The sequence below is a fragment of the Trematomus bernacchii genome, unplaced genomic scaffold (genome assembly GCF_902827165.1).
Source record: "Trematomus bernacchii unplaced genomic scaffold, fTreBer1.1, whole genome shotgun sequence".
NCBI lineage: Eukaryota > Metazoa > Chordata > Actinopteri > Perciformes > Nototheniidae > Trematomus > Trematomus bernacchii.
In genome coordinates this window covers 25,895,403-25,918,631 of record NW_022988043.1, presented here as the reverse complement: position 1 = coordinate 25,918,631, position 23,229 = coordinate 25,895,403, and the positions used below count along the sequence as shown (strand labels likewise).

Sequence of the window (23,229 nt, the reverse complement as noted above, 5' to 3'; positions counted from 1 at the left end):
CTGTAGGTAATTGGACCAAGCTACATTACGGCTGTGTCTGTAATTTTTTTTAACATTTTAGCCTATGAAGACACCATGTTTTTGAGCCTGGGACTTCAGATTGTCATTGCCATAACTACACTGTATCTGTGCATATGACAATTAAGCTTTTGAACCTTAATCCTTGAACCTTCACTGTATGAAGCACCGCCCTGATCTGAGTGCAGGCTGACAGCTTCTTCTTCCTCTTCTCCACCTGTAGTTGGAGAGAATGCTGGAGGGCAGTGCAGTCCGAGCTCAGAAGCAGTTGGTGTTGCTGCACAGGGAGGATGGCCCCCCACCCAAAGGGACAGCCGAGTGGCTGAACATGCGCAGCTGGATCTCCAGACACCATCACCTGTCCTGCCCCCGCAGAGTGTTCTCCCGGAGGAGTTTACCTAAGCTGGTAAAGATCCCCAACCTAAGTCTTTTAATGGCTGGTCTGGCCCAGCATATCATTCATATATATCTACATTCTCATATCATTTTATAATATACTATAATACACTATAGTTTGCCATATATTGTCGTATATTAATTTTCCTACGTTTTTTAGTTTTTTAGGTCTTTTATGTGTCAGGGGTGTCCAAACTTTTTTCAAAGTAGGCCAGATTTGATAATGTGAATATGCCTGGGGGCCAATAGTCCCTTCTGCCATTTTTTAAACATTACTGTAACATAAAATACACTGTTATATCACCATTTTCATTGTCACAATTATCTTTATTTTTCAAATGGCAATATAACTAAATATAAGACACTAAGGCAGGCGTGAACAACTCTAAAATAAAGTGGGGTGCCAGTCAGAATCAGGTCTGACAAATAATAAACTAAAATATTCAACAGAAATTGTTCAGTGAATCCATACACAAATTAATTAATTCTGGAAATATCTCCTCCATCACCGAAATGCAATACAAATTAAATCACACATCAATTTCCACTTTCGTCAGTTTTATTTCATGGGGAAAAACAAGACATGTAAGATCAGAGTGTGCGCAGTGTGTGTGGTGAAAAGAGTCAATATTCACTGTTACATGTCTGATATATGTAATATGTAATGTAAAGCACTCAAAGCATTTGGAAAAGCGCTCTAACATAACATAAGTTCAAGCCAGTTCATAGGCCCACAAACAAAGGCAACTAAAAGCTAATCTAAAGATATACTTTCTCGTGCGCACGATATACTTTGTCGTTCGCACGAGATACTTTCTCGTGCGCACGAGATACTTTCTAATGGTTAGACACATCGAACTGCCCGATTATTACGCCATATTATTAGTTTTATAAAGAAGATGTCCGGTCGCCAGGGCGTTTGTGTGTGTGTGTGTGGGCATTTGTTTTCAGAAGATATTATGATAGTGGCGTTCGTTCCGGTGCACTCCGACAGGATTTTAGCACTACATCGAGATTAAGATTAAACAAACTTCTTTCACTTGGGAATACACATATGGAGTTAGCCAGATTTGTGTAAATTACTGGTCATTTGAAAACAAATGGCGGTGTCGGACACACACATACACCGAACACACACGCACACGCACACGCACACGCACACGCACACACACACACACACACACACACACACACACACACACACACACACACACACACACACACACACACACACAGAGCGGAGCTGAGCACAAACACACACACATCATGTAGCAGTAATAGGGGGAATAATCGGGCAGTTCGCTGTGTGTAGAGGTGTGTGTGTGTGGTTAAAACGTAGCAGCCTCGATCTCTATTCAGCTGTTCTAATGAAGGTAAACACAGTGAAGGCGGCGCGTAAAAGACACAGCTCTCTGACCCGCGCAGATAGCAGATTAATTCATAGATCAAGGCAGACTGGTTCACAGACTCTCCTGTTTTGCAAATCCGGTACTTAAACAAATAGCTCTACACCTCTGGCCGAAATGTCCCTAAAATGAAGTCCGAGTTTGAAATATATCTCAAATAATGTATGCTGCCATTTCCCCACATAAACATAACAGTGCGCACGAGACGTAATTTTTTCATGAACCTTTAGGGGCTCCGTACGGATCCACCCAAAACCTTACAGAAAAGGCAAATTGCGGCATGAGAACGGCCCCTTAGAGCGGGTGCTGCCGCCATGCGGTGAAAGGAGGAATTACATTAACCTGTTAAGCCCGAGAGACCCCGGTACCGGGGCACTGCCGCAACATCTTGCAGGAAACAGTGTCTGAGGGCATGTTCATTTAATAAACTATGAATGTTTTATATCCATGTAACGGGAAGAAACTCATCTAACTGATCTTTTTTTTTTTTTTTTTTTAAAGAAAACCCACAATGCTAACACTGAGCCTCTGAATTAGCAACGAGCGAAGAATGCTAACACCTTACTGCACCGAAAATCACTCACAAAACCTTATTATTTATCTTTTCACCACATCCAACACATCGTTTCACATCGTGAGGTGACACAGAATCGATTGACACCGACATTACCACTGAATTATACGTATTTGCGACGTTATAAGCAAAAACGGACATCAAAACAGGTGACGCTAGGTAGCTAAAAATGCTAACATTTTTACCTTGGCTCTGTAGTCTCTCCAAAGTGGTCTTCAATGGCATTAAAACGATAAAAACGCTGCTGATGTTAATCCATAGGTTAATCCAATGTGTCTGTGTCCCTTTGAAATGATTTCTGATAATCCATAAGCAATAAAACTGCTTTTCCGTTTCCAGATGTCAAAGCTAGAGATAGGTTCGCTCTGATGCAAAACTGCATGCGCGAAGCCCCCCACCTTTTCTTTTCACAATGAGTGTCCCCCACATACAATGAGTGTATGTGGGGGACTCCCCCTTCGATTCTATTGGCTCTAACGGTCAGAAAGAGGTGTCAACCATCAAAATCGAGCAAGGGGGGCCAGAGATTTGGAAAATCCACCCAAATGACCCCAGAAGTGGTTTCTTTTTGCTAAATCTCTCTAAAAAGGTCAAATGTCACTTGTTTTGCATCAATCTTGATACAGGGTACTTATTATATGTTGTACTTTGGATTCCTAAAGCTTTTAGTCTACTAACCCATCATCCAAGGGTGGTTTTCACTATAAGTAAAAAAGAATTTTTGGACGGACACTATAATTTACAGTTTTTTACTATGTAAAATCTGAATTTTCTTTAAAATAAAAAACATCTATATTGATTCTGACTTTTCTACATCCAACTCACAGGTTTATCATTACTTTGAGAAAAAATATTATTAATTTAACCCTTTTAGAAGGGAAGATATGGTCATTTGTTCTGGGAATGTCATTTTCGAGCCTGAGACCTGAAAAACAGGCTCAGGGCTTAACAGGTTAAGGCCCCGTCCACACGGAGACTATATCAGTTGAATCCAAGTTCTCTATCGTATAGACGAGGCCGAAACGGAAACGCGGATTCGGAGCCCGAATCCGATACACTTTGTTAACGGCTCCCAAAGTGGGTAGGTCCGAGGACGAATCGCTTGCGGCTCCGTGTGTACGCCCTATATGATCATTTCCTGAAAACGATGACGCCATAGCCCCGCCTCTCCCCACCTCTCCTGCTCACCCCCACGTCACCATTGCTGATGCGTTTCGCCAACAACAACAACAATGGCGGATCACAGGGTTGCGTTCGTGCTCCAGACGCTAATGACCATGATACGTGAGCTAACCCGGAGCTAACGGGAGAATAAACTCCCGTGGAAGAGCAGCCAGCACTGCAGCGGTCGGTAAATGCCGCTGAAACACATTAATAAACAATGAACCATGACACTCTGGAGAAAAGTATAAGGTTGGAGAAGTCGTTATTTAATTTAATCTGGCTTTGTATGATTAAAAGCAACACGATCATCGACCCGACGCAGTCCCCCGTTGTTGTTGTTGTGAGTGCCTTTGGGGAGAAAATCAGCGATGTAAACGGTGACGTCATGACGCAGCAGCGGCAGCTCTGGGCGGTGTGAACAGAGCGGGAGCAGAAAAGGGAAACCGGAGCTGAACCAGAAAAGCTCTAGCTCGGAGCTAGAAAGGGAAAAGCTCTGGTGTGAAAGCCGCATGTGCCGCGTTACGGCTGCGTAACTAGTCTAGTCAATGGGTGCTATTCAACCAGACGCGCCGCGTTACGGCTAGAAGCGTCCCAGAAGCGTCCCAGAAGCGTCTCGGCGCTGGGCTCCGCTAAAAATAGGCGGCTGGTCTATTTTCGACACGAGGCGTTGCATAGCGGCGGGCAGGAAGTGGACCGGTCAGAGCATCCAGTCAATCCCCAAAATAAACACATTTTGCAGACCCTATCCCTCCGTAGTCTTTCAAGTAGGAGGAGAAATGCCAGCGTTCTCCTCTGGTTTACAGGCACTGTGTAAATTATATATATAGAATAATTATGATGATGAATGCATTTTTTTACCACTAAAATACAGCAACACATCTTTGATTCATGTCGTTTATAACTGGACTATTACAATTATTACTAACTTTGTCTGTACAAAGAAGCCTGTCCAGGAAATATGCCCAAATCAACAAAAACTGCGAGCCGGCACGCAAGACGCTCCGCTTCTGAAACGCGCCCGGTAGGGTTTGGCGCTGTAGGAGGTCGGAACAAAACCACGGCGCAGCCGTAACGCGGCGCAGACGGACCCGGTGGAATCCCGGGGTTAGGTTCTTTTTCGTTTTCGTGTGGACAGGGCCTAAAAAAATGTATTCTGTTTGACAGTGCTAGTGGGCCATAAATAATATATTATAAGACCGGAGCTGCGGGCCGTATTAAATCTGACGGCCCACTGGCCAATCTTTGGACATTCCTGGTATATGTCAATTTCAATTTGGTGTAAATACTTGTCCTTAATCTTTTGTATTGTGTGTGTGTGTGTGTGTGTGTGTGTGTGTGTGTGTGTGTGTGTGTGTGTGTGTGTGTGTGTGTGTGTGTGTGTGTGTGTGTGTGTGTGTGTGTGTGTGTGTGTGTGTGTGTGTGTGTGTGTGTGTGTGTGTGTGTGTGTGTGTGTGTGTGTGTGTGTGTGTGTGTGTGTGTGTGTGTGTGTGTGTGTTGTGTGTTGTGTGTTGTGTGTTGTGTGTTGTGTGCGTGTGCAGAGAGAGTTGTACCAGCGTGTGTTTGAAAAAGGTCCGGATCGTCATTCCGACTTCTCTCGCCTGGCCAGGATTCTGACAGGAAACAGCATCGCCCTGGTGCTGGGTGGAGGGGGCGCCAGGTACTTTATATACACTTTATAAACAAACACATTCAGTACATCAGCAAGACTCAATGAGACATTGTTTACCCTGCAATCAAATCTGACACAAGTTCCACACAGTAGTTATGTTTTTTTAAAATACAATTTCATATTTCCGATAAATTATTTGTTAAGAAAACAATTATTTGTATTCACAATACTTTTAATATAGTACTATTTTAACCCTTGTTAAATTTGTTTTTCTAAATATGAAATGAAATTCCCAAAAAATCAAATTAACTGTACATAAAAAACGTCCTCTGCATCCATACTATCACCTCTGAAGTTTGTAAAAACGTCTCTCCTGGAGTTGTACTGTTTGTCATAAGACTTGAAGCTGCTCCCCTCTTTTATACCTTCCAGTGTTATCATGTCTCCTTATCTGTTCGTCCTCCCTATGGCAAAGGTTATTCTTCTCTTACATTTTTGGTTAATACCCTCTTTTTCTTTCGTCTGAGGAAATGTGCTCCCCCCTAACAAATATCAGCCTTGGCCTTTCTGAATGATAGCAAACCCTCTGCTAGTTGTCCCACAGGCCTTTTTGTTAACATTTCCACAACATACTACCATTTCTCTCAGATGCACATGTTTTTTTACAGGTTCTAGTATCTTGCAATGGTAAACACTTAAGAAACCGTTTTTGGCTGTCCAGATTCTCTGAACACTATAATAATTATAGTAATACTAGTGCTGGGCAACGATTAAAATGTTCAATAATGAATTCAAAAGTAGTGTATTGCGTACTTGTATTTGATTAGTACTGTGAAATGAACAAAAGTGCAATAACATTTGGTTTGCAAACACTTCAAACAAATAAGGTGCTTTTTAACAGCAGTATTCCCTTTACACAGTAGCAGTTAAAATATTTATTGTAAAGGGGGGGGCGAGGGTTAGGGTGTATGATACTTTGGTAAACAATCTGGTTACCTTGCACTTGTGTGCGTGTGTCAGAATCTTCAGCAGTATGTGATATCCCAGATACCCTGTAATGTCATGAGGCCTGTCTCTCTGCAGGGGCTGCTCTCAGGTGGGGATCCTGCGGGCTCTGAATGAGGCGGGGATCCCTGTGGACATGGTGGGGGGCACCTCCATCGGCTCCTTAATGGGAGCGCTGTACGCTGAGGAGAAGAGCAACAGCCGCATGAGGGTCAGGGCTCGGGAGTGGGCCATGGTGTGTGGACGTTATACACAAGATACAAATGCACTTTTAATTAAATGGAAAAGCCGAATGTTACTTAGATTTAGATTTTTGTTATACAAAAAATGCATTTTCATCCAGAGCTTGGTCTATTTATTATGACCCCAGCTCTGATATTTACGAAGTATTCTTAATACTAGTTTAACGTTTGTTATTACTGTTTCTAAGACATCATTCTTTCAGAGGAAAGCTGAGTCTAATATTTTACTACACTTTTTTCTTCACTTAATAACTTCCTCTGTTTCTCAGGATATGAACTCCTTCTTTAAAAAGATTTGGGATCTGACATACCCTGTTACCTCCATGTTTTCTGGAGCTTCCTTTAACTCCAGCATCAGCTCCGTCTTCAAGGGCAAACAGATAGAGGTACGGTGATGGTTTTCTTTTAAAGTATTTCAAATGACAAAGAAAAAGACGTAAGCAGTCGGGCAGATAGGATATATAGACTAAGCCAAATGTAAGAGATCATTGGTATTGTTCCAAATCCCTTGAGCTACTTTTACCGGCTCTGCTATGAGGATTATTTCGTTTTTTATTTAACATTATGCATATGGTATAATTGTGACAAAGCAACATTAATAATTCATGAGAGCAGATCATTTATGACATATAATTGTGTCTGCTTTACCACCTTTCCTCTGCCAGGACCTGTGGCTGCCCTACTTCAACATCACCACTGACATCACAGCGTCCTCCATGAGGGTGCACACTGACGGTCTGGGCGCCTTCTGGCTCTTTTTCATCTAAATCTTCTGATACATTCATTTAAAAAACCAGCTTCTTCATTTAGAAAATTGCAAAGTTAGGGGTGAAATGAAGTATATTTACTTTACCTGAGTATTTTAATGTTACACTACTTCTACTGCAGTACATTTTGAAGCCAATGTTGCACTCTTTACTTCACTAAATATATTTGATGGACTTAGTTGCTAGTTACTTTACAGATTTAGATTATCAGCTAATACAAAATATAAATAAACTAATAAACAAACATTGACATTTAATTATAGGTTAAGATATCAAGCAGCAAATTGCAAAAAAAACTAGTAGCTCCACATTTCATAATAATAATAATCCAGTAATGTATTACATGTGATTACCCTTAATAAGTACTTTTACTTTTGGTACTTTAGCATATTTTGATGCCAATATTTTTGTAATTGACTAAAGTAAGATGTAGAATGCAGGAGCTACGCTTGTAACCCTAACCCTTTCAAATTACCACTTTTACCCAAGCAAGAACTCTGAGTAGTTCTTCCACCACTGTACCAAATGTGAATATATTTAATTAATGGAATCCCCCCTAAAAACATGTTTTACTCCACTTAAAGGGTGGAAAAACAGGTCTAGCAAAACAGAGTACTAATGAAAAAAAACATCCCTATGGTGCTTTAGTTCTTGGATATGTGATGTAAAGTATGTTTTAAAACGGCTTACAGTCAGCTATCTATTTCTACTATTGTCTTTTTTTCTATTATTCAACATGTTGATGTCCTGTCTCTGTCTTCAGGTTCTCTGTGGCGATACGTCCGGGCTAGTATGTCCCTGTCTGGTTACCTGCCGCCGCTCTGTGACCCCAAAGATGGACACTTACTCATGGACGGAGGATACATCAACAACCTGCCTGGTGAGGGACATTGGGAGGGGGGGGTTTCACTGCTGTATTGCTTCACATAAGTGGGGAAGGATGTATTCAGTGTATAGCAAGGTATTGGAACATCTGCTTTTTAAAGGAATTCAAGCTTTGTTAGAAATATAGTACACCATTATAGACTGGGCAGTGTAGATCTGTTTTGGGCGGACTTATTCCTATAACTAAACAGCTTCCAATGTGCTCACCATAAATGTTACAGCATGTGCGAGACTTTCAGCATCATTTGAGTGATGCCACTATTATTTATCAGGTCCTTCGCACAGGCAACTTTTATTTGGACAAAACAAATAAATCACAGAAATGTCAAAGATATGAATTCTTGGTACCACTTTACAATAAGACTACCCTTATAAAGGATTCATAAAGGGTTTATAATTAGGTTATGAATTAGGTTGTAAACATGTTATTAATCATTAAGAACCATTTATAAACCAGTTCTAACATAGTTTTCATACATCAACACAGGCTCACTATTTGGCAAGATGACTAAGCCTTATATTGGCTACTTAGAAGTTGAGAATCAACTCAGTGAGCAACAGATACCAAGGATGCTGGCTGATGAAGAAGATGAAGTAAGCTAGGTAGCCAATATAAGGCTTAGCAGTACAGATAAATGTGGGCTCACTATTTGACAAGCAACCGGTCACAGTTGCCCTGTTTATCTCATGTCTTATAAAAGCTTATTAATGATTTATAAAGTGTTCACAACCTAATTAATAAAGGAATTACAAACTATTCGTAAACCCTTTTATAAGGGTAGTCTTATTGTAAAGTGCTACCGAATACTTATAAGTTGTACACCACTGATTATCCATTGACCTGATATAACATTGTCAAAATCAGCTAAACAAAAGGACTGATGCAGCAGTTTTATTTTAATTATTTTTTATTTTTTGTTCAAATAAATTATTTGTAATTACAAGGCATACATAGCAAAATAAACGCAGATAGATACATAAATGAATTATATAACAATCAACAAATCCGAAAAAAATCATTCCTCTCACTCTTTTTTTGGTAAAAACGTGCTGCCTACAATACCCACAATGCCACTCGACCGCTGAAAGTTGGCTTGAAGATTTGGATGTTTTATACTAGTAGTGGCTAAAGTAGCCTGGAGACTCATACGGAGATAGGAAGCTACAAATTGCTTTCAAACTCCCCCCCCCCAAGAAGTTCTGTCTTTAACCTTCAACCCCAACCTATGCTGACTCAGGACACATCACTGAAGTGTTGTTAGACTTCATCAGCTGCTTCTGGTGACAAAATAAGACTTTATACAACCTGTTTCTCTTTTGTAGTTGTATTCCCCAACACCTTGACACTTTAATGTGTAAACTCAAAGTATTCCTCCTTTCCGTTAAATATACAGGACAAAGTAAGCAAAAAACAAAGCATAAATATCTTATATAAAAGATTCCAAACCAGCTGTAACTCTGGGTAATAATTGTGTGATCTTGTTAAACCTCATGCTCACAATAAGAAGCCAAAAAAAAAGAAGATAATCAGGACCTGAGAGAATGAACGTGTTGGTCTCATGTTGTTCCAGCGGACGTGGCTCGCTCTATGGGGGCCAAGGTTGTGATTGCAATCGATGTTGGAAGTCGGGATGAAACCAACTTAACCAACTATGGCGACTCTCTGAACGGCTGGTGGCTGCTATGGAAACGCTTCAACCCTCTGTCTGAGAAAGTCAAGGTACTATTCATGTCAGATGTGTACTATTTTTAAGTGGGAAAACGACTATGAAATCACTTACTGATATTATTTGAGAGAAATAGTGGAGAGTATGTGAGAATGGTGGAATGTAAGCAATCTGATGATGAGTATCGGCCTTCACAGCGCTGTAAGACTCGACTCTTGTTACCTCCCAGGTCCTGAACATGGCAGAGATCCAAACCCGGCTAGCATACGTGTGCTGTGTGCAGCAGCTGGAGCAGGTCAAAGACAGCGAGTACTGCGAGTACATCCGGCCACCCATCGACCACTACGGCACACTGGAGTTCGGCAAGTTTGACGAGATTGCTGTGAGTTTTCGCTCTGTTCCTCAATGTAATATTACCCATGCCTCCTCCACCTGGAGGCTCAGAATCTCCCTCTGACCCCCAACCTCTCTGTGTGCAGGAGGTGGGGTACCAGCACGGAAAGACATTGTTCGACGTGTGGCAACGCAGTGGTGTGGTGGACAGCATGCTGAAGGACAGACATCAGGAGGAGTTCCACAAGACCAAAACTGGCCATGTGAGTGCAAACAATCATGTTTTGTTGTATGCGCCAAAGGCACAATGTATCTCATAGTTCTTCATTTGGTCCGTCCTTCTGTCCTCTTCTTGTGAATGTGGTTAATACAATTTCTCTATGTGGTCAGAGATTCAGTTCATGCAGCAGTGAGGCCCAACACACATGTTGTTCCCAGCCTATGGCTTCTTTTAATTAATGTTTAATAGTTTTAACATGCTCACTGTCATTTTTTATTATTGACATTGCATTGCTACATTTTTAGATGCTTCAACTATTCATTATTATCCGGTGAATCACCAGTACCTCCTTCATAACCTTCAACAACTAGCAGTCTCAGGCTCTGCACTTCCCATGCTCACATCATTCAGAACCTGTCAACGAACCTCTGAGGTCCCTCAAGGCTCTGTTCTGGGTCCTTTTTTCTCTGTACACCAATTCACTTGGTTCATTATTGTAATTTCTGTATTAGTTACTTAAAATGGTTTATTGGAAGTTATATGTAATGTCACTCTTACTGATCTGAATTTGTATCCTCATGGTTGTATGTGCAGTATCATATGCAGTGCCCTCCTCTACACGTCACCTAGCTTGTGGCATGCAGGATTACACAGTACCAGGATTGACTCTCAAACCATGCTCTACACTCAGTGACACTAGCGACTACAAACGCTTGAGTGCATCTTTAAATGCACTCATTTTAGTGCCAGTGGTGTCATGGTAAGCCATTGAATTCTCAAATAGGTGAAGGCTTTGTCAGCACAAAGTCACAGCGACTTATTTAAAACAATTAATTGATGCCAATTGATGTCTGTTTGTAAAGGAGGAAGAAAAAAGACGGATTGACTTTAGAGTAATGCAGTTTGTGTCTTTCAGGTGGTCACCTGTCCCAACGCGTCCTTCACAGACCTGGCAGAGATAGTGTCGAGAATCGAACCTGTCAAGAATCCAGTGATCGATGGTTAGTTATCAGAAAATATTGTAATCAATAACCAATGCATCAAAAATGTTTTATATTTATATAAACTCTTGTGGATCTTCCTTAAAATACTGTTTTTGATTTTGACTACTCTATATCCACTTCAAACACGGGACACTATGTCCATCCTCAAAAGCTCTCAGAAGGATAACGTTTTTAAAAAAATACATAAATCATCCTTTTGGAAATCTATATAATGATAACGTTTTATGATTTCAAACATTCATTTTTGTAAAACATTTGTTGAAGAAAATAGTGAAAAAAGATGCTCATGTTGTCTGCTGTAATGTGTGCCTGTAGAGGAGCTGTCTGATGATTGCCAGACGGACTACGATGAGGAGGCGGTGGAGAGCGCGCTCTCCGACTACGAAGCCTTCACTCAGGGCAGTGAACACACCGAAGAAGAGGAGACAGCAGACACTGCTGAAACTGTGTGTACAAAACGACATCATTTACTCATTGTTAATGAATTTACTCCTCAGGGCTTCAATTATGTCATATTACCACAGCAATCATTTCTACATTAATAGCAGGGGGGGGAAATACTCAGATCTTGTACTTGAGTAAAAGTAGAAGTACCAGAGTGTAGGAATACTCTGTTACAGTAAAAGTCCTGCATTCAAAATGTTCCTCAAGTAAAAGTAGAAAAGTATTATCATCAAAATATAGTGAAAGTAGCGACAGTAAAAGTAGTCATTGTGCAGATTGGTCCATTTCAGAATAATATATATGATATGTTTTATAATGATTGATCATGAAAGTGTTCTCAAAGCTGGTAAAGGTGCAGCTAGTTTGAATGACTTTGTATACTGCAGGGTAGCTTGTGAATTTACTCCAGGTGGAACTAAAGTCTGATTTAACACTTGATTATATTTCACATCATTCATCCAGATCTGTGAAGTAACTAAAGGTTTTAAATACATGTAGTGGAGTAGAAGTACACCATTTACCTCTGAACTGTAGTGGGGTAGAAGTACAAAGTAGCAAAAAAATGAAATACTCAAAAGTACATGTCTCTAAAAATGTTACTTTAGAACAGTACTTGAGTAAATGTACTTAGTTACTCTACACCACTGATTAATTTATAGTAATGATTGTTTTCTCTGTTTCACAGGATGAGGAAGTTCAAATCCGAGTTCGACGCCAGCCCAAAAATGCTGCACTAAGTCCTACACCGTGACATCCATTTCAGCCATGACTCCAAAAAACATGCATGTACAGGCAGTATTTCTGGTAACCGATAAGGCATTCTCAAACATGCAGCTTATACTCTTATCCAATCAGCAGCCAGGTAGCTCAAGTCTTCCTCTAACACACTCAGCAGGACTTCTTGTTCAGAGCTTTCAGCAAAAGAAGGGAGTTTTAAGACAGGGAGGAGCCACAGTGTGTCGCTGTCTCCTGCACAGACTTCAGTGCTCAAACAGTTCAGTTAGAACCAGGGTTTATTGGAGAAATCAAAAGCACATCTTTTTACAAACTGGTTTATTAACAGCACGGTGTATTTTTCTACTTGTTTGACACATTGGTTGTTTTGTATGGCAGTTCCTTGCTCTGTTGTTCTGGGAAAATAGGAAACAAATACATACAAGCAATTCAAGCACACTTAAAATGGACTGGAACATTTTAATTTAATAGTTATAGTATATACAGCGCCATTTCTGCCACAGATCTAGGCATAGTTGCTTCCTACCATAATAAGCTTAACCCATAAAGCACTATTGTGTATTTCATGATGTTTACATATAAGTTAAAACAGTTAATATGCATTTGATGTGCCTTGAATGAACGCCCCTTTCGTCTTCTCTTCAGAGCATAAACACACCACAGGGTGACCACGTTTCATCCCAACAAGAATAGCATACAGTACAATACACTTTTTCACCTATGCGAAATAACTTGCATTGGATAAATATCATGTATGAATTTCTTACAGCGTTCCTCAGCAGCACCGCCATGCAGGGAAGGCAGACTTTATTTAAACAAATATTTGTGGATGTACACTACTGTTCGACAATGCACAAAAGACATGGTGGAGCTGCCCGCTGATGGCACAAATTCGAAGGATTTTGAATGGCAATAAACCACTTAAGTAAAAAAGAAGAAAAGTATTTAATTTTTGGGAAACATTTGCCGTTGCCTTCCATAAAAACCTGCTGGTTTAAAGGACATTTCCTCGCAGTTTGACACCATGTGGCTTGATTTTTTGTTTATGTTTTTTTCTTAACAGTAAAAATGATTTGACTATAACAGTTAGTATAGATACGTATACATAGTTTTCAACAAGTATGTTTGCAATTGAAACACAGCATTGGACTTAATCCAATAAAACAGGTGTAACACAATTCATAAACAATGGGCTAATATTAGCATAACTAATTTAGGTGCGAAATGAATAATGTTATTCATTTCCCATGTTTGCTCTTTTTTGAAACCCTTGGTTTTGCTGAGTCTCAATGGGAAGTCCCGGTGTAACAAAGGTTAAATAGGTAAAATACAAAAATTACAGCTGTTCTTTTAAACATGACATGAAAACATGTTTCTGTGAGCACAAACTTGACCCCAGAGGAAATCTACAAAGAGCAGACTCAGCCAGCGGTGCGTTCACAGGCTCTTCTCATGGTCCCTTTACTGAGTTGGGAAGTCGCTTTTATTTGTGGTATGGAAACAATGTATTGTTTTGCTCGGTGTTTAAACACAAGGTGATATCTGTTTGCAAGTTATTGTTCCAACTCGAGGGGGCCTTCATAAGAACTGTTCTATTAGGGAAGTATTATGTCCGATTATTACGACAACACATGAATGCAGCACAAATGCTCTATCTGGCAATGTGAATGAAAGTTAAACATTATTTTTGTATCCGTTCATCCTTGGCCTATGCCTCTCACTTCCATTAGGTCTGATGAAAATAGGGCCAGTAGTTTTCTGTGATCCTGCTGACTGACAGACAGTTATTGCGTCAATCATAGTTTTCCTGAACATGAATAGACGCGTTTGAATGTCGAATATCTTCACAAAGCAAGCCACACTACATGCAACATTACTTTACCCAGCCAGTTTGCACAGCATAGTGTATTTTCTCTTGTTACACCAAGTATTGTTGTTGAATTTGGATAAAGTTATTCATTCAACCCGAGGACAGATCACTGGTCTCACCTTATACGACTAAACATGTGTTGGTACAGCCTTGCAAGCCTGGTGCCTGGAATGTGAAACTTTATAATAGAGTTATATTGATAGAAGGTGATCATCATTGTAAGGGTGATTATGACAGGACATCCTGAAACTGGTAGTGGTTAGTGGGTAGTGGGTTCAGAAACCCACTACACCATTTAATGTAACATTACACGTTTTATAGCTGCTTTTTCATCAACGTGGTTACAGCTCCTGTGGTTTTGATTTGTGATTTTAATATTTATGACCTGAAGGGAAAAGTGCCAAGCGTATAGTGACTTCTGAAGTACTCTAAAGACCATCTCTGTTTATGTTAATGATTTGTATGTTGATAGGGAATATCATGGACTAACATTTTATGTTATTCATTGGCTTTGAAAAACTGTTGGTTTTCTTTCAGTTTTTGTTACTTATTTTTGGTGAAATAGTTGCATAGAATATTGTAGAAAGCTTTAGAATATTTAATTATATATGTTTAGTGAATAACCTGCTTGTTTAAATTAAAACTAATGCACTATTTGATAGAATCTTAAAGCCAAAGTTGTGGAAAAACTGAACAGCAAAGTCCAGACGATGAGTTCTTCTTTGGAATCTGAAATGAAACTGTAACCAATTTTCCCCTGGGATAATAAAGTCTTTCTGATTCTGATGTTGCCATGAAAAACTAAAACATTTTCTGAATGACTGTCACAGTGTTTAGGTTCTATACATGTTAGATCAGAGTATGTTTTTAAGCTATGTGACTTAATGATGAAAAAATGTCAACGCGTACTGATGCATAACAATTATCAAAATATCAAGCACAAGAAATAACCCAGATATATTTCCTATATTAGATTTTAAATGCAGGATTTGTACTTGAGTATTTGTATACTCTAGTATTGTTACTTTTACTCAAGTAAAATACCTATGGTGTTCTTGTATTTTATTTAATAAATTCTGCTGAACATTGTGCCTGTCCTTGCAGAATGGCAGGTGTTTTTTCCAGTGTGCAACATGATAAACTCACTGATAGTCTTGTCTGCCTGAGTAATTTGGATTAAAGGTCCCATGTCATGGCCATTTCTACTGATCATATTTCCATTGTTGAGGTCTACTAGAATAGATTTAAATTGTGCAATTTTCCAAAATCACATTGGTTTCTCATACAGCATCTCTGTATAGAGTGGCAAAGTCACGCCCATCTACTTCCGGTCCATGGGACCTTATTTCGGAAAAATAATGTATTGAAGTCAATGGAGAGAGAAAACTTATCTTTCGATCCCGTTTGAATTGTGCCATGAATTACACATATGATGTTTGTCAATCTTAAAAAATCATTTCCATGTCAAAAAAGTCACAGTTTGTCGTAAAACTGTTGAAATATAAGACTATGAAAAATACGCAACTAGAAAGACTACAAATCCCAGAGTCGCGTAAGTGATGTCACAATTGTTTTCCTGCACTAAGAGATAGCTACTGTAAGATCAGCGCCATATAGATAGAATCTATCTATATGGCTCTGGCTAGGATAAGATAACTTTAACAAGATGCCTGTGTGCTTAGTACCAGGTTGTTATCATACCAGCAATGGGTCTTGCTCGTTCTTTCGCTTCCCGTCTGATGAAAGGACCAGGAGAGTCTGGATCAAGCTAGCTAGTAGCTAGCACGTTAGTTAGCATTACAGCCTTGTCATTTTTATTAGCCTTAACATGAAGTAACATTAAGTAACCCAAAATGTTAAACAGTAAGAGTAGTAGTCATATTTCGTGAACCCTTTGAATAGTACTGTCACCGGTGTGATCATTCTATAATACACAATTTAAGCCCGGGGAGAAATGCTAACGCTAGCATCGGCGATCTTCTCTACTTCATGCTATCTGCACAAATGGTTGACATTAAACATTAAAAAGACCAGGCGGTTCAGAGAGAATCAAAGGAAGGCAGGCAGGCAGCTTTGCATGACATTCTTCAGGACGTGTTTCATTGTGGTGATAGTGAGGGTAGTCAATCGTTTTGTTGACAAGACAGTAGTGACGGCCATCTTGGTGACGTGTGTTGTTCTGTGAGACCAGAGATGTAGTTCATTGAGCGTTTCACACAAACAAACAAACAAACAAAGTTTTACGACACATTTTTTTTTTTTTTACTTGCAAAATTATCTTTTAAATTGACAAACATCATATGTGTAATTCGTGGCACAATTCAAACGGGATCGAAAGATAATCTTTCTCTCTCCATTGACTTCAATACATAATTTTTCCAAAATAAGGTCCCATGGAGGTCCACCGGAAGGGGAGGGACTTCGCCACTCTATAGTAGCCTATGTGTATTCACCAGGGGGTTCTCATTTCATCAAATTCCCCTCCTCGACTCCCCTCCTCGACTCCTATCCTCGAGACTTAGTCCCGCCCACAGGAGATGCGAGCGGAGGAGCCGAGGAGGGGAACCGAGGAGAGAGGAGGGGAAGCAGCAGGCGGTTAGAGAAATGAGAACTCCTCTCCTCTGAGCGGTCATTTTAAAGAGACGTCCATTAATGATGACAGGAGGCACAGCAGCCCTATCTGATGGACAGATGTGTTCATGACGACTTATATATTTACTTTTAATTCATTCACAGTGCGGTATAATGAGACAATAACAGGCTACAGATGCGGACACACATATATATATATATATATATATATATATATATAAATATATATATATATAAATATATATATATATATATATATATATATATATATATATATAGATATATATATATATATATATATATATATATATATATATATATATATATATATATATATATATATTTATATATATATATATATATATATATTTATATAAATATATACAATTTCAGAATCAAACAGAGCACTCATAATAACGTAACACTATCAGAGACTGGATATATCCCCCCCTCTCCCCTCTTTGGTCGCTACAATGAGGAAAATAAATGACGGGCCAAAAGTTTTATTTACAAGTATTAAAAGTAAGCAGAGGACACCAAACCAACTGAGACCTGTCTGTCCGCTGCATCTACGCACACACTGTACCACACACACCTACACCACACACGCACCTACAGTACAGCTCCTAAAGCATATAATCAGGCTACAGCCGTTGTGTATTTTATTATGTGAAGCACTAAATGGTTTTAGAAAAATATCGAGTCTTTGTTTGTAGATATCTACTAAACTAAAGCAAATAAAGAGAGTAGGCCTGTTATACTGAATGATATATATTATACACACTGCTCTGCTTTCTGCACGGACCTCACAGCTGTTCTCACTGTAAACATCGCGTCGCGATGAAAGCAGTTAATAAAATAATATCCAGGGGATGCATGCAGAGCTGTCATTGGCTGAGATAAGTCCGGCCGTGCGTCACGACCCAAGCGGCAAACTCTGGGGAAGAGCCGGGACGCCAATACGGAAGTGCCACAAACTGCAGTTCATATATTGGCCGATAGGCGATGACTGCAGAAAGGAGCAATTTCCATAGACCCCCATGTTAAAATGCCCAATTTCACAGCAGAAAAAAAACGTTTCTAGCCCTGGATGCAATAAATATTATTATGTATATAGTTAGATTCCACCTTCATGATTATGAATCTGTGAGTGAATTGTTTTCTAACATGACCCTTTTATTTATATTAGGTCTTAAAGTTTTTGCATAAATTAGGGCGTGGTCACATTGAGTGACAGCTCTGTCAAGTGACTGCTGCTGTTAGCTTCTTGTCTCTCTGCTAGCTGCTCCGTCTCCGTGAAGCTACAGGGACTCTGCCTGCTCAGTTCATCCAGGGAACACAACTTGGCCCCGGCCGTGTTTGTTTGTTCTTCATGCTTATATATCGGACTATTGTGACTCGCAGTGGCGACTGGTCATTAGGGGCAGGTGGGGCACAGCCCCACCTAGTGTCAGCAGAAAGTATTACAAATAATGATTACAAAAATGCAAAAAAAAAAAAAAATATATATATAAAATATATTTTAAGATCATGTTTAATCATCTGATTCGTCTGTACATTGCTGTTTTAGTCTGTGTTCTTCTAATTAGTGTGTCTACAGTCACAGTGTGTGCCTATTGAGCTGTTTAGAGCCATGTGGGACAAAACCTGATGATGCCCCTTCCTCTCGCCAGTGGCGGCGCCAGGGTATGGCTGGGGTAGGCTACAGCCATACCAAGAAATGGCTTAGCCCCACCATAGCCCCACCATGAAAAGTGATGCAAATTCAATTAAATAATAAGCGAAATGCTAAATGTTGAGAACACGGATTGCGAAAATATACGGGTCGTGTCCACAGCACACAAACTGATCCTGCTGTAACAACAAGTGCACCTTACTGATGCAATATGGTTGAGACCATTCGGGCTTATGCTATAAGAGGGGTGCAAGGAATAGTCTAAGTAGTGGGGGAGTTTTATACACTAAAGGTGTGGAAATTCTCTGGCGTTATAATATCAGCGCGGCCGCGGTCAGATCAAAATGCCTCCGAATGCAATTTGAATAGACCTACAGCCAATCAGAGCAACGAAACGTTGGATCTGCGTCATGCCTTATTGATTGAGATCAATTGAAACCGCCATTCAGTATCCCCATTGGATCTTCAACGTGTACTATCATACGTCACGTTCACAGTGATCCCTTTTTATTTACTACAAGACAAATGTGCCGTTTTATTTCATACAGTTCCATTTTGATTGAGACAGGGAAATAATCTAAACCTCACGCGTGGCGTTTCACTGTCAAGGGGGGTAATATAGCGTGTATGTAATTACATTGCAAATACTGACTTGAGCACCACCACTGTATGGGTTAGCCCTACCATAGATTACCCAACAAAAATGCTCTGGCGCCGCCACTGCCTCTCGCTGTGAAGTGAACGGTGACTGTAAAAACTACACTGCGCATGCTCAGAGTATTTTTCTATGTAATGTGTGTGGCAAAAAAATAATGACCAGAGGGGCACGGAGCTACCATCCCCACCATACGTCATCTCAAATCATTCAGAGCTGATTGGCTGTAAGTACGTGTGCCGCGAAAAGTGTGGTGCTTGAAGAGGAGACGAGAGAGCTGCAGTGGCGCGTCCTAAAACCAGGAAGTAAGCACAAAAAAGCAATGAGATTTCTCCATAGCATTTTAGAAAATAGCTCGAAATAAGATCTGTGGGAAACGTACCTGTTAGATAAATGCACGTTTTTATCAGCCGGATAACATCCACATGTCTACCCTACTTTTATAATTTTTTTATCATAAATCTATCGATTAGATTTATGATAGACTTTTGAAACTACAAGAAGATAAGGAGGACTTTTACAAAAAAGTAATAGAAATGTTTGTCCAGAAGGATAGGCAAATGGACTTCATCTTCAAGTCAAGGTAAGACCGCAATTTTATTGAAAATGGGATCTTACTAAGAGAGAACAATTCAATATTTAAATGATAAAATTACATTTTTTGGGTATCCTTTTGTTGAACTGTCTGTTTAAAATTAATCGAAGCATCAGACAAAAAAAGCTTTTGAAAATAATATTATATTTTGGTTTAGGTCAAAATATAATATTTGTAAACCTGAAGAGTCAGTGCCAGTGCCTCACCAGCCATGAACCTCACTGCACGTCACTGCAGAAGCTTATATATAGACATCTAAGTTTTTTGTGCCTCACCACTTTTGTACATATAAAAACGCCACTGGTGACTCGCTCTGCGGTTAAAACAGACGGTGCATGAATGCCATTTTGCGGTAAGTGAAATTCGAGTACTTTATTTATGTGTTTATGATTTCAATCAGCTACGTAATGAATGTTAAGGCTTGGGTTAGCGTGTAAGCGAGTGGTAGCTACATCGGTGCTAACGATGCTAATCTTAGCCTCCAAGTTAACTTAAAACCATAGACTGTATATATAAAGGTTAAAACGAAATAGACAAGTGTTAAGCGTTAAGTGGGATAATACTGTAGAACAAAAGGCTTCTGTTTGAGGTTGATAAAATAAGGTCATCCTTGTAACTTAGAGATATTTTATTATGTAGGTAGGAACTGTATGCATCGCTAAGGTTAATTTAAATTGGCTATGCTCAAGTATGTAGACAAGCTAACGTCGAAGTAGTGTATGTGAAATCAACCTCACAATAAGATGTGTGTATATTACAATTATTAATGTCATATTTCAAGATGATTACTTAGATATTACAATATGGTTGGTTGAGCTGGAGTTCATTATTGAGCTTACACGTTAACATCACAGTCATCTGAAGAACGAACCCAAACCTTGTTGTTTTTATTAATTGCATTACCAAATTGGTATCAAATAAACAGTAAGCATTGGTAACACAACTTCCAAAGTTACAGTAAAATAAAAAGGACCCTGACTCGGACAATACACAATCCAACATGTTCAACAGAAGATAATAAGTTATATTGTTTGTACACATGGTACTTTACATATATATCTGTTTGTTTAAAGTGTCCAGGTGATGCAGACAGGCTGGACCAGAGAGTGAGAGACAGAACTGGACTCCTCACAGCAGTGAACTTCAGCACAGGTACAAAGACTCTTTTTTCATACTGTACAAAGAATCAAGAAAGATATTGGTTTAAATAAATGAAGTATTGACTTTAATACACTGCTATACATTCCATTAAACAATACTAAATACTAGATCACCTACACATCAGTGAAGTTGAGGGTTTTTTCCATGCAAAGGGTTACATTTAGATGTTAACAAGCAATATGACTGTCAGCTTTCTAATTTAATGTATTGAAGGCAAAGATATTTAACGCATAGTGACAACTGCTATTTATCTCTCAATATTGTCTGTAAAAACGTGGTAAAAGTTATTCTTTCAGTGAGACAACAGAGCAAGCTTGTTTTAATAACAGTTAAATATTATTTTGATAATAAAATACATTTAAATGTTGATGAATTTCATACTGTTCATTCATAATCTGATTGTCTTTGTAGCTCACTGTTGAAATAAAAAAAAACATTACAATTACAAAATAATGATATCTACAGCCCCTAAACACAAACACACCTCTTTCATAAATAACACACTTGTTCTGCAATAATATGTTTTATGTTTCCTGTAATTTTTGTTAGGAAAGGACATGCCTGAAAGACACGACTCAACATCTCCTCTTTCTCTGAGGGTCAAGAAAAACATCCAATAGGAAAATTAAAAGCTGATGTTATGAGATTTTAAGACCAGTACAGGACATTCACTAAGAAACTATTTTTATTGTGAAAACACAGTCAGCTGATCGAATGCACCTATTTCCACATCTACACTCCATCAGCTGATTATTTCTATTTGCCTCACTTCATGAGCTTCACAACATGTACCTTGTACCGCAGAGTTTGCAACGCAAATAAATGGGGCCAATCTTCAGTCGGATGTGAATGTGTAATCTAACATTTTCAGTAAGAATAATGGACAAAAGGAGTGCAAATACAAATTCAATTTATTGAAATGTGAACCAAAAGTTAATCAAACATGTTTTAAATAAAAAGCACATATGGACAGAAGGTATAAACCTATTAAATGTATAAGTAAACACATTTAGTCAAATAAAGTGACAGACTAGGCCTGATCAGGTGGTATCAGCTATGCATGGGCTCCTCCATCAGGTCTGGTCCTCCTCACAGAGGAAAGACCCTCAGTCCTCTCCGGCCAAACCAACAGACAGGACGTCCATCACACGGAGGTTTCTCTCTGAAGTCTCTGCAGCTCTCTGGACACCACACTGTCTCAATCCATCCACACTGAATATGAGAGGGGAAAAATGAAAATAATAAATGCTTTAGACAATAAGAAATATAAAGTTGACTGTTGAGTTGCTCAGTTTTTTTAGATTGTCAATACTATTACTGTATAACTAATATCTCAGGTTAAGAGGCACCTTCAAATAAAGATTGGTCTTTAAATACATTTTGTCTTTTGAATTGTTTGTCTAAAACTAGACCTAGATCTAGAACTGGTACTTGTAGTTTTAATGATACAGTCTGGTTATAATGCTGTTTGGAGGAGGCCTCACAGGTAAGAGCACTAACTAGCTATCATCACATGTACCTTAGCTTAACTTAAATGTATTAAACGTATAATTTAAGTGATGGCAAAATATAAATAACTAATGTCATGCAAACATATTAATATTTGCTTGATTCCAGTGTTTAATTTAGCACAATTGCATACAAACGTTAAGGGATTTTAAGATTCTGAAGTATTATGCTAAAAACTCAACTTAGATTATTATGTATAGTTTTGCTGAATAGTCTCATGTCCGCTTACCTTAGAAACGTAAAATGTGACGGCAGTGTGCAGATGGGGAGCATGTTAGCTTAGCTTGGTAGCTTCAGCTAGCTCTGGAACTTCCAGCCCGGTGGCAGCAGGTCCCGCCTCGGCTCCGCCTCTTTGCCCTTATTTGGAGCAGGCGGGAGTGGAACTCTGACGCCACTGTCGAGCCGTTAGTGGCCGACTCCGCCTACTAAGGGCTTCTCGGCAACTCTGCAGAATCCTATGGGTGACGTCACGGACCCTACGTCCATTTATATATACCGTCTATGGTCACGACCAGCGCCATATAGAGTGGCGAAGTCCCTCCCCTTCTGGTGGACCTCCATGGGACCTTATTTCGGAAAAATTATGTATTGAAGTCAATGGAGAGAGAAAGATTATCTTTCGATCCCGTTTGAATTGTGCCACGAATTACACATATGATGTTTGTCAATTTAAAAGATAATTTTGCAAGTCAAAAAAAAAAAA

The 23,229-nt window shown here is 39.3% G+C and overlaps 1 protein-coding gene across 1 annotated transcript in view; it reads left to right on the top strand.

Annotated features, from left to right (window-relative positions):
• The window catches only part of pnpla7b (patatin-like phospholipase domain containing 7b), an 86,153-nt gene extending 71,028 nt beyond the window's left edge, over positions 1-15,125 (top strand). Inside the window, exons 24-35 of the mRNA XM_034118120.1 lie at positions 242-424; positions 5,097-5,215; positions 6,251-6,407; positions 6,684-6,800; positions 7,080-7,149; positions 7,945-8,061; positions 9,638-9,786; positions 9,963-10,115; positions 10,213-10,329; positions 11,203-11,287; positions 11,606-11,736; positions 12,420-15,125. Coding sequence (XP_033974011.1) covers positions 242-424; positions 5,097-5,215; positions 6,251-6,407; positions 6,684-6,800; positions 7,080-7,149; positions 7,945-8,061; positions 9,638-9,786; positions 9,963-10,115; positions 10,213-10,329; positions 11,203-11,287; positions 11,606-11,736; positions 12,420-12,485 — 1,464 coding nt within the window. The 3' untranslated portion in view covers positions 12,486-15,125. The remainder of the gene's footprint in view (positions 1-241; positions 425-5,096; positions 5,216-6,250; positions 6,408-6,683; positions 6,801-7,079; positions 7,150-7,944; positions 8,062-9,637; positions 9,787-9,962; positions 10,116-10,212; positions 10,330-11,202; positions 11,288-11,605; positions 11,737-12,419) is intronic.
• Positions 15,126-23,229: the final 8,104 nt, after the last annotated feature.